The following is a 16305-nucleotide window of genomic DNA, read 5'->3' on the forward strand; positions in this document are numbered from 1 at the left end:
AAATATTACAGGCCAGTGCCCAGTGGTTGAAGGATTGTAGTGGACATTTAATTTGGCAATTTGGCCCCTGTCTAAAATACAATTGATTGTCCACAATTGTATTTTAGACAAGGGCCAAATTGCAGTTCAGATTCATTATGGGTCGGAAATGCACCTTTTCTCTTTTTAGTCTTCAAGTGAAAGCCTATCGAATTGAAAGAGGCTGGCAGACTATTTTCTGTTTGTAAACACCATCATTTTGCAGAAAGAGAGAGAGGGAGAGAGAGAGAGAGAGTAGAGAAAGGCTGAAGGGGAGAGAAATTGTTGGTGATGTCGTGACTCTGCAGACAGGTTGAGATTGAGAATGCATGCGAACGGGTCGAGATGAGGCCCATAATGCAGGCAATCAGTCATAGTGGGTGCATTGGCTCATCACAAAACCTCCTACATAGCTTAGCTCTCTGCCTCTCTCTCTCTCTCTCTCTCACACGCACGCACGCGCACACACACACACACACACACACACACACGCACGTCTATGTGCTCAGTCGCTCGCTCAGACCGATGACAGTTGCATGAAGACCTCAGACGCTGCAACGGAATTATTTCCGCTCAGAATATTTTGGCATCCCTCATTTCCAGACGCTTATCTGAGACATTTGTCTCTCCATTTTTTTCTCATTGTCCTCTGGTGGGAATTGATATGGCCTCGTTTCTCCCTTTTTCAGAACACGACCAATAAGCTCTTTATTTTGTTTGTGGCTTTGTGGAAGCACAAAAGCCTCGGGCTGCGCAGACAGACATAAAGGGACATGTGATCAGGTCGCTGTCTGTCTGTCGACTGCTCTTGTCGTCTGGTGTCGAGAAGGACACTTCATTTGTCTTTCGGGCTTCAGCGGCTGTGGCTCAGGAGGTAGAGCAGGTCGTCCAATGATCCCTGGGTCGGCGGTTCGAATCCCGGCTCCTCCTGTCCACATGTCGGAAGTGTCCTTGGGCAAGACACTGAAGCCTACATTGCCTCCAATGAGTTGGTCGGTGTGAGCTCGCCACCATTGGTGTGTGAATGTGGGAAGTGAGGACGCTGGCGTCGACTGTTCGCTGCTTCAGCTCCCAATGTATGAATGAATGAACCATTGTAAAGCGCTTTGAGCACCTGGAAAAGCGCTATAAAAATGCAATTCATCATTCAGCTGATGGAAAACATGCACTATTATTTGCAATAATAGTTAGTGATCCACTACAATTTATTTAAAAACTTTACTTACTTGTTATTTTGGAGATTTTAATTTTGATTAGAAAACGTACATTAACCACTTCAACCCCATATACATTTCGGTCATTTGAAAATAGCCGATCTAGATCGGCTATTTTCAAAAGATTTTGTGCACATTTTGAACTTGTGAAATGGGACACTGCAATGAGTAGTTTTACTTTTAGTACTTTAAGTACATTTTGATGCCAATATTTTACTCGAGTAAATGGTAAATGGTACATGGTGCATTTATATAGCGCTTTTATCCAAGGCGCTTTAAAATCAAATCAAATTAAATCTGTTCCCATCCAGTACATTTTTAATGCGAGTACTTTTTTTCCACCACTGACTATAGAAGTGTTTGTTTCTAATAGGGTGTGAGCTTTACTTTACTTTTACTTTATTTGTTTATTTAGACATGCATATTAATGAACATCACATAAATGCAATGTAAATACACCGGATATAGCAAAGAAAATACAAATTCTCATCCGCAGTCCCCACATGAAAACATAAAACAAAACAAGCAAACGGTACCAGGCCTTACATTAGGAAACAAAGCCATCCATACACATGCATACATACATACATATATATATATACATACATACATACATACATACATACATACATACATACACACACACAAGCAGGATGTGCAGGAAAGGATGGGCTTGAGCGAGAGACCCCCCCCCCCCCCCCCAGCTTTGTTATTTTTGTGGTGCATGCGAGCTGGCAGGACAGGTGCTCTATAACAACCGTGCTGCTAATGTGCCACATTTGGACTGTATGTCCTGCTTCCCACTCGTCTCCCCCCGACGACGCCTCGCCCCCGTTCCCTTCTCTGTTCTCTGTCCCCCCCCACCCCGAGTGTCACTCCCCCTCTAATGGATGTTCTCGCTCACACCTCCCTGTGATTGACGTCAGACGGGCCTTCCTGCCATGGCTTCTCTCATCATAAACCGTCCAGTGATGCTCTCATCACTCCACCCCCCACTGCATCAAAGCTCACACCCCAGAGAGAGAACCTTGAAGCCCCTTCCTCAATGTGCATGTCGTGGGATCATCGGCGCAGGGGCCGGGGGTCTGATTTACCACTTGTCTGGAATTTCACATGTTCAAGGTTACCGTCTGCAACCAACCAGACGGTAACCTATACTAAACACATGCTCATGCTTCACGCGTACATCTATACACACGCGCCGCGTACACTATGTATATACACACGCACACGCATACATGCACTTTGACCAACACAGTGTAAGATGATGAACTGGATGATGTGATTTGGAAGGCCCTTGTAGGCCATCTTGTACTGTATGCCTTTTTCATTATGCTAGCTGCTGTCGTAAATGTCTTGTTGGGACCGATTTAAAAGCAGGGGACAAGGGTCACTGTTGGAGATATGATAGATGTAATGTGGAGTGTTGCATGCAAACTTGCTGGCTGGGCTAAAAGTCTAGACTGAGTAATATGCAATTATAATGTGATGTGAAACTGTGATAATAATGGTTCCATAATCCATATTCAGCTAATTAAGCCCTTAAACCTTCCTTGACCAGGGTCCCCCAGGGGTCTATACTTCGTCCCCTCCTTTTTTACCCTCTACTTAAAATCTCTTTGCTGAAAATCTGTAAGCAACCTCACATTGTAGTGCACTGCATTGTGACTTTGTCGATAATAATTTTCTTTTTGCTGAAGGTTTGCCTCTTTTCGCTTAAAGATGGAGTGATTTTTGTACTTTTTCTGTTTTGTATGTGTCTATGGAGTTATCATTACTCTAATCGACCCCCAGGTGTGGTTATAATATTCACATAGTCTTCCCTGTGTATTTTTGGTTTCTTCCTGAAAGCTGAAAGCCTTTGAGTCAAAAGGCCTAATGCAAAATACCACCACTTTAGTGACATCATAACATCATCCCCTCCCCTAACCGCTCCCCCATCATCACGGCACTCCATCTTTAATGTTCTTCTTTTATTACCTGCTCAGAATAGAGTGTCGCAGTCCCGCCCCCTTTCATGACGACGCCAGGCCCAGGAAATAATTCCCAATGCATTTTCCCCATAGACATTTCAAAAAGTATTTATTTAAAGACCTTTTAAGCGTCGTACGAAGCCAACTCGAGTCGTGACAAATCATGACAACAAACACAATATTTTGGACCAAACAAATAATTACAAAGAAGAAAAACAACAAAGTGTTTTTCGGGCCAAACAAATAATTAGAAAGAAGGTGTTTTCTTCTTTCTAATTATTTGTTCGGCCCGAAAAATTGTGTTTGTTGTCATGATTTGTCACAACTCGAATTGGCTTTGTACGAGGCTTAAAAGGTCTTTAAATAAATACTTTTTGAAATGTCTATGAGGAAAATGAACGGGGAATCATTTCCTGGGCCCTGGTAGGGGGCAGGACTGCGGCGCTCTATAGGGATGCTGGGGTTCATGTATAGTTAAGCCACGGAAATGAATACAGTCCTCCGTTAATACCCTCTGTTGTTCCTTCTTCTTAACCTTGTGTTTCATGTTCCCTTCATCTTTTTGCTGTGCAGATTCGCTACATCTCTCAGACGCAGGGCTCACCGGGGGAGCATTTGTTGAATGTGGGGACGAAGACGGCGAGGTTCTTTCTCAGAGAGTCTGACTCCCCCTACGCTGCATGGAGGCTGAAGGTAAGAGAGTCTGACTCCCCCTACGCTGCATGGAGGCTGAAGGTAAGAGAGTCTGACTCCCCCTACGCTGCATGGAGGCTGAAGGTAAGAGAGTCTGACTCCCCCTACGCTGCATGGAGGCTGAAGGTGAGGACAAAAACCTCTAGAGCAGATGACAAATTACTTTGAACTACAGGAAACTTTCTGTGTGCTCGGCTCACGCACGCACACGCAGCGATCAGGATAGCTCTCTCAATAAAGCATATATACACACTCTCAGGGTTAAATTAACATTGATTTTACGATATAAATTGGGGTACCAGAGATGGAAATGCCTTTTAACCCATTTAGGCCTGACCTCAAAATTTAAAAAAAATATTCTAAATCCTCCAGTTTTCTGAAATAAATATTTTCACGATTTTTCAAAAATAGCAGACCTACAAGCGCTATGAGCTTGTAGATCTGCTATTTTTCAATAGCTAAATTATAACATAATGTTTAAAACACCAAAAGGGGTTCCCGCCCAAAATGGGTTAAATGGGGGGTCCGTAGCCCAATGCAGGTCAAACTAGGGGGTGCTTGAAATGAAAATGGTTAAAAATCACTGCTAGAACCATAATGAAAATCTTCTCCTCTGGGGGTCCTTGGCATATATTTTCAAATGGGGGTCCGCAGGCTAATAAATGTCGATTTAGGGGTCCTTGACGTGAAAAAGTTTGAGAACTACTGCATTAGAGGATCCGTGTGTGCCTGTCTGTGCATCCGAAGCTAATGGCTATTTTCTTTCCCTCCTCTCTCTTCCGTAGTCTACAGACGAGCACGAGACCGAGACGGGGATGAAATCAAAGGAAGCACGGAAGTACATCTTCAGCAGTTTGGATGACATAGCGCACGTACGTTCATAATGCATGAAAGAACACACGCCTTAAGCCTATAGCGCACGTACGTACCAGTCTGTTCACAAAACGCATGGAGGGACACGCGCCTTCAAGCTGCTTTGAAACATGAGCGCACACAAGCAAGTGCGTGAAGGTTTCCGAGACAGGAAGCTCAACATCAGGTGGTTCGGAGGATGTGCTGTAGTGCATTAGACCTTCGTCAGAGGAAGTGTGCCTTCAACAATATCAATACAAACGAGCACACCGTGTATAACACAGTGTGCTCGTAAGTACAGGGGGTGGGGGGGGGGACAGACAAACAAACCTTATCTAATTCCCCTTCCCTTACACACTAGACTCACCCCTGAAATAGTCGAGGTTAATTTATACTCTCCATTCTTTGATAGAAGCCACAGCTGGAAATTCCCAGGTGGTCTGTGCTCGGAAATGTACGTACACTGTTGTGTGGGTTTTTTTTGTGTGTCATTGAAAGAAAGGGGAAATTCTTGTGAAGGAACGTGCAGTAAATGGCTAGGAGTTCACCTAGCCCTGGTCCAGTGTGTCCCAGCTTCTCTCTAAAATGCACTTTGTGCCATTTTTATAAAGCAATGTACTGGACAGAGTAACTTCTTCTGCTACGGCATTTCCGGGTTGTGACTGCGCCGATCCACTTGGGATAACTTCATTTCATGACAAAAAGCTGGGGAACTGAGACACTTCCCAGCTTTGAGAATATACTTTTACCAAGGTCTAGCAGGCTTTGTGTCGTGAGTAGTTACGTCGTTTTGTTTATTTTCGGGGAATTCTAAAGCCGTCAGTGAGGACCAAGGCTAGGAGTTCATCATTCATCAGAATCATTGCCCAGTGCAAATCTTCCGTGTTTGTAATGGAATTCATGGAAGTCTCCTCTGACAAATCCTCTGGTTCTCAGTTTACACTTTTTCTTTTACTCAAACTCCCCCTTTGACTCATACCCTCATCATAATACCTCACAAACACCACCAACTGACCATTATCACTGGTATCATCATAATACCTCACAAACACTACCTACTGGCCATTATCACTGGTATCATCATAATACCTCACAAACACTACCAACTGGCCATTATCACTGGTATCATCATAATACCTCACAAACACTACCAACTGGCCATTATCACTGGTATCATCATAATACCTCACAAACACTACCAACTGGCCATTATCACTGGTATCATCATAATACCTCACAAACACCACCAACTGACCATTATCACTGGTATCATCATAATACCTCACAAACACCACCAACTGGCCATTATCACTGGTATCATCATAATACCTCACAAACACTACCAACTGACCATTATCACTGGTATCATCATAATACCTCACAAACACCAACAACTGACCATTATCACTGGTGTCAGTGGACTTGTCCAATGCTGGGGAAATGCATTCTGCATTTTGTATTCCCACAAAGCTGTTTGGACAAATCACCATCCAGTAATTCAGTACTTCTGGTTGCTGTGGAATGTGAGAGTGGGATTTGCTTTATTTTAGCTGTCATCATTTTCTAAACATGTTGTTCATCACTTCATTATGAACAACCTTATTTTATTTTATTTTTTATTTTTTTTCCCGATATCGATATTTTAATAATCGATATTGATTCTTTATTGCAGGAGGACGTATCGATATATATCGCAATATCGATATTTCAGCACACCCCTAGCGTCATCGCCGCCTATGCCCAGCTTTGTGGGTCTGTGTGAACACAAACATTGGCTGATGATTGGCTGATCAGCCCATAGCGATCGATTTGATTGGCTGAGCAAAGTACATATTGAAGATAAAAGCGAGGGCAGAAAAGTGAGGACGCCAAAAAAGTGATTGGCCGGAATGACTGTCTGTGATGATGTTATTGGCTGAGCACGGAATGTGATGTATGATGATGTATGATGATAAGAGCGCCCCTCACTTCACACGACTGTGATGTTTGTTTTGTTATGATGTCTGTTTGTATCTTGAGATTGTGAAGGAAAACAATCACATCCGTGTGAAGTGAGGTGCGCTCTTATCATCATCATCATCACCATTATCGTACATCATACATCATAGTCATACATCATCATCAAGAATGGTGGTCCCTTATTGGTCAAGCGCTCCCACCTACATGTGATTGGTTAGCCGATATGCTCGTCTACATATGACGTAAATGTTCCCTTCAATGGCAATGGCGTTTAATGTTTAGATGTGTAATTTACGTCATACTTGGTGGAAATTTCACCTAAATTCTCCTTTCATTGTCGATGGCAAATATTGAGACGTGTGAGGACAAAAGCTGCATATATAGGAGGGGCTTAGCGGCCCTGAAAAACAAACAAAACAATCATTCTCTCCCCCCCGCCATGCAGGTGAACTTGGTGATGAATCTGGAAGGTAGCGACTCGTTGGCAGAGAAGGCGGACCGCAGGGAGTTTGTGGGCCTGCTGAGGAAGATGTTATGGATCGACGCAGAGAAGAGGATCGCCCCCGCCGACGCTCTCACACATCCCTTTGTGACCATGCAGCACCTGCTGGACTTCCCCCACAGCAACCAGTGAGTCCAGCTGGCATCCTCCAGGCATGGCATGTCGCTAATGATGGCTTTCAGCCTTTCATAACCAGTGTTGGAAAGTAACTTTAACCCATTTTGACCTGAGATCAGATTTTAAAACTGTCTTCTACATCCTGACAGTTTTCTGAAAAAGCTATGTTTCTATGTCAGTCGTTCTTCGATTTTTCAAAAATAGCAAATATTGTACTTTTACTCCACTACATTAATTTGAAAACTTTAGTTACTAGTTACGTTATGGATGTTGAACATTATTACGACACATACATTAACCACTTCAGCTCTATGTAGATTTCGGCCATTTGAAAATAGCCGATCTACAAGCTCACAATGCGCCGCGACGCATTGTGAGCTTGTAGATCTTCTATTTTGTATTTTCAAAATATTTTTTTATACATTTTACTTCTTGAATTCCGTAACGGTGTACTTATATATTGCAGCATTGATACTTTTTACTTGAGTAAAGAATCTGAGTGTTTTTTTTCCACGAGGATCTTGAGCTTTTTTTCTCCCTCTCTCTTTTATGATCTCCCCCACAGTGTCAAGTCATGTTTCCCCCTCTCTCTCTCTTGTACGATCTGCCCCACAGTGTCAAGTCATGTTTCCCCCTCTCTCTCTCTTGTACGATCTCCCCCACAGTGTCAAGTCATGTTTCCCTCTCTCTCTCTCTCTCTTGTACGATCTCCCCCACAGTGTCAAGTCATGTTTCTCTCTCTCTCTTGTACGATCTCCCCCACAGTGTCAAGTCATGTTTCTCTCTCTCTCTTGTACGATCTCCCCCACAGTGTCAAGTCATGTTTCTCTCTCTCTCTTCTACGATCTCCCCCACAGTGTCAAGTCATGTTTCTCTCTCTCTCTTCTACGATCTCCCCCACAGTGTCAAGTCATGTTTCCCTCTCTCTCTCTCTTGTACGATCTCCCCCACAGTGTCAAGTCATGTTTCCACGTCATGGATTCGTGCCGGGCTCGTCCCGGCGCGTACGAGCCGGCCAACCGGAACAAGGGTCCGTTCATCAGACCCGTGACCACCACCGCCGCGGCCCCCATCTCGGTTAACCATCCCTTCAGCAAGATCAACGGGATCCACGCTCCAGTAAGGGTCATTTATTTTTGCACTAGTCTGTCACTGGTCTCATTGGGGCCGCCCTAGTGTAGTGGTTAGAGCATAATATTCCTTTCGTGCTGAAGGTTGCGGGTTCGAACCCTGCCTGGGGTCGAACCCGCAACCGGCATGTGGTCGCAACGCGTTCCTATAACGCCAAATCAAATGGCTTCAGATCTGAGCCATGTCTCCTGAGGAGGCTTGTCTGACAGGACTAATACTATGACACAAAATGTTTGTCGACTATCCTTTTTCACTGACGAAAACGAAATGGAAACTACATGAAAACTAAGCTATGATGACTAAAAGTAAGACTTCGTCAACAAATAAAAACTAGACTAAAATGTTAGGAAGGGACTAGTGGACAAAAGATCCAGTATAAGTAAGACACAAGTCATTTTACAGTTGCTTGCATGCTGAAAATAGCAGATCTACAAGCACACAACGCGTGGCGCGTTGTGACGGGTTGTGAGCTTGTAGATCGGCTATTTTCAGCAAGTGTAAAATCAGCCATTACAAATAGTGCATCAAGGCCCGCCAAAATACATTTTAGTCGACTAAATCAACTGTACATTTAGCCGACTAAAATCTTATGACATTTAGTCGACTAAAACTAGACTAACACTAAAACATTTCAGATGACTAAAATGTGACTAAAACTAAATTAAGTTTTATTCCAAAGACTATAACTAAACTAAAATCTAAATTTGCTGCCAAAAACAACACTAGTGTCTGAAGCCTGTCCTGGACGGGGTATCCGGACGTAAAAAAACTAATCCCTAGTGTCACTACTAGTCTTACTCTTATTAGAGTGGTTATCATCCCTTTTCATATCAAGGTCCATTATTTATTCTGCATTTGAGCCACGGACCACCATTTGATGACAATGATTTAGCCTCTCAGACCTAAAATGTAAAATATTGTGTGCGTCGTTGGATACGACTTTGTCCACAATTCCATGCTGTATTGATGTTGGTACACAACAGCCAAACGTTGATCAAAATAACAATTATTCTACATTCTCTAATCGTGTAGACTTCTTGTAAATTAACTAGTAATGCAGATGTTTAACAATAATTTAACTCTTGAAAGTGTAAAATGAAACCAAATGGACCTGTAAGGTTTCATTTTACACTCTCAATAGTTAAAGATCTAATAAGGGTCCATTTCGTTATCAACTCTCCATCATTTAGCTGGGGAGTCCCCAGCTAAATGATGAAGAGTTGATAACCAAGTGGACCCTTATGTGGGGACCACCTAGAATTCCCTCAGAGACCACCGGTGGTCCACCGGACCACTGGTTGAAAACCGTTATTGTCCATGTCGGGCAGAAACCATCTGCATAATTATTTAAACTTTTTATGTATTGCAAATATCATTACAAATTGTGGTAAAACTGTCAACCTACAAGCTCACCATGCGCCATGCCATGTTGTGAGCTTGTCGTTTGGCCATATTCACTATTTCGTGGAACATTTTTGAAAATTGTTGGGCCAAAATAGGGCCATCAGGTTGAAGTCTGTCTGGGAGTTCGACAAACATTTAACCAATGGAAAGTATTAACAAGCATGTGTAACTAAAGAACTTCATTGGGGTGGGTCACGGTGGCACAGTGGGTAGCGCTGTCGCCTCACAGCTAGAAGGTCCTGGGTTCTATTCCTGCTGGGGACGATGTGGGCACTGGGGGTGTGTTCTCTCTCCGCGTCATCAGTGCCCATACCCGAGGTGGGGTTGGCGAAAGGGCCTTTCTGTGTGGAGTTTGCATGATCTCTCCGTGTCCCCGTACCCTCACATGCGGTAATCCTGGTCTCTAAACTACCTCCCCCTGCCCAGCCGGGGCGCCTGATGGAGGGGAAAGGAACTGGTCGGAATAAGGTGTTCCTTCCACGTGCTACGTCTGACAGGGGAACCCCCCCCCCCCCCCCCCCCCCCCCTGTCAGGTGAAAAGAAGCAGCTTGGACTCATGCATAGAAGGAAGCTTGAGGTCAGTCCGCTGCACCCCCAGGTTGGCAGAGGAAGTGTAGCATTAGATACTGTAATTGACACTGGGTGAAAAATGGGTTGCAAAATCATGGGATAAAAATTATTTAAAAAAATAAATAATAACTTAATTGGATAGACGTATACAATGTTTTCCTGTCACAGCAACGACATGCGTCGTCTTCAGTATGGGTGGGGAGAGTGATAGGGGGTTTGCACATTTTTTTTAAGTTTTTTTTTTTTAGACTTTTTTTTTTTTAAACAATAAAAATATTTAAAATAAAATAAAAGATATATGGTGGCGGTCTGGGACTTTTGGCGCCCCCTGGTGGCGGTGAATTAGTTAAGTGTGTAACTCAGAGTATACACCCTCAGACTTAAATTAACTTTGATTTTACAATATACATTGGGGTCCCAGAGATAGAAATGCCATTAAATAGGAGTCTGTAGCCTAATTCAGGTCAATTTGGGGGTCATTGACATGAAAAGGTTTGGGAACCACTGTTCTAGATTTTAGTAGCTGAAGAAATCCCAAACTGGTATGAGGCACATTGTGCTTGCTGTTCGTCTGCTTCTCACTTGGTCCAAACTGGTATGAGGCACATTGTGCTCGCTGTTTGTCTGCTTCTCACTTGGTCCATGTAGACAATTACCTTGCATGAATTATTCGTACGCCGTCTCGCCCGTCACATTGTTGTAAGCTACTGTTGTCATGGCAACCCGCCTTGCGTCATGTTTTGACGAGGTCACAGCACCGGTGCAAATCGCTCTTGTTGCTGGGTGGGAGAGCAACCCAACCCTTGGTTTTCAGTGGAGTGGATCTAATGCAAAACACCTTGAAATATTCACAGTTCATCTGTTTTCAACTACACGTGATAGAGTATGCTGTAGAAGCAAACAAATGTGATGCTTTGTGTGCTTGAAACATCTAATAACAAAAGCACTAAGTACTCTAGTCATCATCTCTTTCCCAAATTCTAAGCACCCATATACGTACTGTCTGTAGCCCACATTCACTAACTGTTACTTCTTTAAGCTTTCACATTAGGCAGACATCATAATTCGTGTTAACATTCTAGAGAAGGAATGTCCGGTCACATGCCTTCTTCCACGTGTCATGCTGGTCAGCTCTCGCTTGCGTTTGAACGGAGCAGTGTGTAGGTAAACTTTAAGTCTTTACCCCGCTTCAGGCACACTTAATTGGAGAATGTTCGGACTTTTTTAGTATTAGCCTGTGAAAGGGTGCTTTGTTTATCGTCATGTGCAAGGCAAGCGTGTATAAGTGTGTAGGCAGAGACAGGTTGCATAACGTGTGGTCCGGAGACGAGGCTGGAGCTACTGTATGTGGTGGTTACAGTTCAGCCATTCCCAAGTTAAACCGTGTGCTCTGTGAGGATTGATTGATTGATTGATTGATTGAAATTTGTATTAACAGTTTGTAGAATGGGTGCAGTTCAAGGGAAGGGCAGGTCAATACAAAAACTCCAAAGAGGATACAACCAGAAAAAGCACTAAGACTTGTGTACATCAGAGTCCTCCATTTTCAATTCATCAGGATCACAAACAAATATAAAGACAAACAAATATACAATTCTATGCAAAAAATAAATCATCATATACACAGTTAGAAAAAAAGGGGAAATGTGTACATAACGGTATAGAAAAATAGGAGTGGGGGGGGGTACTTTCACTTTTTTACGTGGACCAGTTTGGAATTGCAGCCGCACATAAGTGCTCTTTATGACATTGTCCTCAAAGTGGTCCCCCAAATAATTGGCAAAACACTAGTAATATTGTATTGATAATAACTATAACAATATAAAAACATTCATATAAAACGATAAATAACCGATTACCGATAAACAGGAAGTATATAAGGTTAGGGCCGTTATGCGTGGGCCCCACTTGGCCGTGATGGGTGGGCCGTCATGAGTGGGCTCAGATGGGTGGGCCCCACTTGGCCATGATGGGTGGGCCGTCATGAGTGGGCCCAGATGGGTGTGCTCAGATGGGTGGCCCCACTTGGCCGTGATAGGTGGGCTCAGATGGGTGGGCCCCACTTGGCTGTCATAGGTGGGCTCATATGGGTGGGCTCAGATGGGTGGGCCCCACTTGGCTGTAATAGGTAGGCTCTGATGGGTGGGCTCAGATGGGTGGGCCCCACTTGGCTGTAATAGGTGGGCTCTGATGGGTGGGCTCAGATGGGTGGGCCCCACTTGGCTGTAATAGGTGGGCTCTGATGGGTGGGCTCAGATGGGTGGGCCCCACTTGGCTGTAATAGGTGGGCTCTGATGGGTGGGCTCAGATGGGTGGGCCCCACTTGGCTGTAATAGGTGGGCTCTGATGGGTGGGCTCAGATGGGTGGGCCCCACTTGGCCGTGATGGGTGGGCTCAGATATGTGGGCTCAGATGGGTGGGCCGTGAGTGCTTTGAAATAAACATGCTCTGAAAATGCACTCGGCTCAGATGGGCGGGCCGTGATAAGTGCATTGGAGATTTTCAAGTGGGCCCTGATCCACTCACGGCCCAAAAGGCTTGGAAGCAGTGCTCTAGTTGTCATTATTCACTCATTGGGAGCAGTGCTCTAGTTGTCATTATTCACTCATTGGAAGCAGTGCTCTAGTTGTCATTATTCACTCATTGGAAGCAGTGCTCTAGTTGTCATTATTCACTCATTGGAAGCAGTGCTCTAGTTGTCATTATTCACTCATTGGAAGCAGTGCTCTAGTTGTCATTATTCACTCATTGGAAGCAGTGCTCTAGTTGTCATTATTCACTCATTGGAAGCAGTGCTCTAGTTGTCATTATTCACTCATTGGGAGCAGTGCTCTAGTTGTCATTATTCACTCATTGGAAGCAGTGCTCTAGTTGTCATTATTCACTCATTGGAAGCAGTGCTCTAGTTGTCATTATTCACTCATTGGGATTATAAACAAACGGGCAGCAGAGTTGTAAGACATGGGCTCTAGAGGCTCATGCTTATGTCTGAATTATATATAGTAGCGCTGCCGCTTACGTGTTGCACACTTACAATAGCAAGCTCACAACATGAGCTTGTAGATCTTGTTTGGTATATTCAATGTGTGACAACCTGTGAGCTTGTAGATCTTGTTTGGTATATTCAATGTGTGACAACATGTGTGCAACCAAGTACAAATCAGGCTTTATTTATTATTCTTTATTTATCTCTCTGGGATTTAGTTTGATTGAAAGAAACACAGCCTGCTGCCAAAAATGACACAGAGGCTGCCCCCTACTGGCTCTAAATTGCTACCATTGATGGCTAAGAAAATGGTGTAATGGCACATGGCATAAACCTAAATTGCAAACGTATTGTCTCATAACGGACAGATACACTGCAGAATCTTATGTGAAGTATAATTATAAACAAAAGACAACGATCTCTCTGCGCTCGAATACGGTCAGGAACATTACTATTATCACTGGAGACTGGCAGGTTTAATGCCACTCAAGAAGAAGAGAGATACTGCTTGTTATGTGATCTTGGTGAGTTCACGTGAAAATGAGGTCCGCTTTCTGTTTTATTGCCCTAAATATGATGACATGAGAGAAGTATTTGTTACAACAAGATGTATTCTATTTGTGTGGCTGTCCTTGAGTTAGAATGATCCTGAAAAAATGGAGATATGTTTTGTTCAAGGAGTTTTTGTTTGGGAGAGAGGACGGAGTATACTCTGTATAACACTGGACTGTAATTCCATGTATTCCACCTCATCTACACTGCCAGAGAGTCTCTATTTGAGCGAGGTTTCACTCAGGCCCCCAAACACTTTTATTGCTTCGGGCTACGTCGCAACGCAACGACCGACGCTCTATATCGGGACAGTTTATCGGAACGCTCGCTCCTTGCCCGTGTAGGTGAGTCCGTGGGCAGTATTATGCGTGTCTTAAGTACCAGGTCTTATTACTTAACTTAAGACCTGGAGGCGTGATCAATGCCATTTGGCTATTCTGAGTGGCCAAACAGCATTGACCACGCCTCCAGTTCTTAAGTTAAGTCATAAGACCTGGTACTTAAGACATGGATAATACTGCCATGAGTGTCTTATAAACCCATGAGGGTTGGGCACTTTGTGTGCAGGACACGGAAATAATCAATCAATCAATCAATCAATCAATCGTCTCTGTTGTTCTCTTTCAGGTCATGGCCCCCTCAGCCCCCTCAGTGATGCATCCTGGGATTTCACTGCAGACCGGAAGTGGTCAGTTCGGGTGCAACGATCCATTTCAGCCGGCTCTCATCCTGTGTCCCCCGACCATCCAAGGTATAGGAAACGTCAAACCAAGTCCTCTCCTCCAGCTGTCCTGTTCCTTGTTCATTATATGGCTTCAAAAGTCATTTTGAGGGCAACTGTCTGTTCTTATTGACGATCACAGGGGGTAGAGCAGGTCGTCCAATGATCCCTGGGTCGGCGGTTCGAATCCCGGCTCCTCCTGTCCTGCATGTCGAAGTGTCCTTGGGCAAGACACTGAACCCCACATTGCCTCCAATGAGTCGATCGGTGTGAGCTTGCCACCATTGGTGTGTGAATGTGGGAAGTGAGGATGCTGGCGTCGACTGTTCGCCGCTTCACCTCCCAATGTATGAACGCCTTGAGCACTTGGAGAAGCGCTATAAAAATGCAATTCAATAAAAATGCAATTCATTATCATCTCTAGATATTAACCCATTTAGACCTGCCTGAGGCTGATTCAAAAAAAAAAAAAAGGCTTCTAAATCGTAACAGTTTTCTGAAAAACCTATGTTTCTATGTTTCTTCAGCCCAGCCAGGTGCTGGGCTGAAGTAAATAATAGAAGGTCCGCACACTGGACTGAGCTCCAAAAAGCTTAAGGTTTTATTTTCTCACCACAGGGGACATGACGTTTCAAGCTCTTTATCAGACAAATGAAGAGTCGTGAGGCTCGAAACGTCATGTCCCCTGTGGTGAGAAAATAAAACCGTAAGCTTTTTGGAGCTCAGTCCAGTGTGCGGCCCTTACTTTCTTTTCTATGTCAGTGGTGCTCAACCTTTTTCATGTCAAGAACCCCCAGAATTATATGTAATTCCCCTCAGACCCCACTCTAGCTATTTTTCAATAGCTTAAGTATAACACCAAAAGTATGCTTTAAAACACCAAAAGGGATTCCCGTCCTGAATAGGTTAATAACCTCGTCGTCTTGTCCCTTCTTGTCGAACGCAGCTAAACCAACGGGCTACTCGGTTCGAATGGAGACCGCTGTGCCTCTGGTCACCCAAGCATCCATCCAACCTCTACAGATGAGACCTGGAGTCATCACGCAGGTAAGCTGCACGAGATTTCATTTATTTAATGTTATCTTTCAAATTAAAACGCACGATAGACGTGGAAAAAAACGTCAAGGATAAAAAACTAATAAAAGGATAAAAATAAAGTCAGCGACTTTATTTCCATTGTTGTCCCTGGTCTTGGACAAACAAAACATTATGACAGACAACAGGCAGATGTTTATGTAGGAGGCAGATACGTAGCATCTAGCACATGCTTCATTTAAAAAAAAACATTTTAAATTTCGCGTGCCTTATTTTATGCTCTATACTGTTATTGTTATCATCATTATTATTACCTGAGCCTCTTCCAGACTGCTCTTCAGAAGGTCCCTCTCAGACTCCAGCTCTTATATTATTATTAATTCTGCACACTTTTATTTGTGTTGCATTGTGATATTGCAGATTTTTGTATATTTGTAGCTTTTTTTTTTACTGACATACCTCCCCCTTCAGGGTGATTCTCGTTATAATGGAAATGTAAAAAAACAAAACAAACAAAAAACCTGTACGTTTCTGCACTGCCATTTGTGACTAAATTTGACTGAGGGACTGCCATTGAA

At 43.7% G+C, this 16305-nt stretch overlaps 1 protein-coding gene across 1 annotated transcript in view; it reads left to right on the forward strand.

Moving 5' to 3' along the window:
- The window catches only part of hipk3b (homeodomain interacting protein kinase 3b), a 307389-nt gene that overhangs the window by 55077 nt on the left and 236007 nt on the right, over window positions 1-16305 (forward strand). The window contains exons 4-9 of the mRNA XM_079497589.1: window positions 3779-3898; window positions 4684-4770; window positions 7155-7339; window positions 8282-8447; window positions 14599-14722; window positions 15639-15739. Of these exons, the coding sequence (XP_079353715.1) occupies window positions 3779-3898; window positions 4684-4770; window positions 7155-7339; window positions 8282-8447; window positions 14599-14722; window positions 15639-15739 (783 nt within the window). The remainder of the gene's footprint in view (window positions 1-3778; window positions 3899-4683; window positions 4771-7154; window positions 7340-8281; window positions 8448-14598; window positions 14723-15638; window positions 15740-16305) is intronic.

The sequence above is a fragment of the Electrona antarctica genome (assembly GCF_951216825.1).
Source record: "Electrona antarctica genome assembly, chromosome: 3".
Classification (NCBI taxonomy): domain Eukaryota; kingdom Metazoa; phylum Chordata; class Actinopteri; order Myctophiformes; family Myctophidae; genus Electrona; species Electrona antarctica.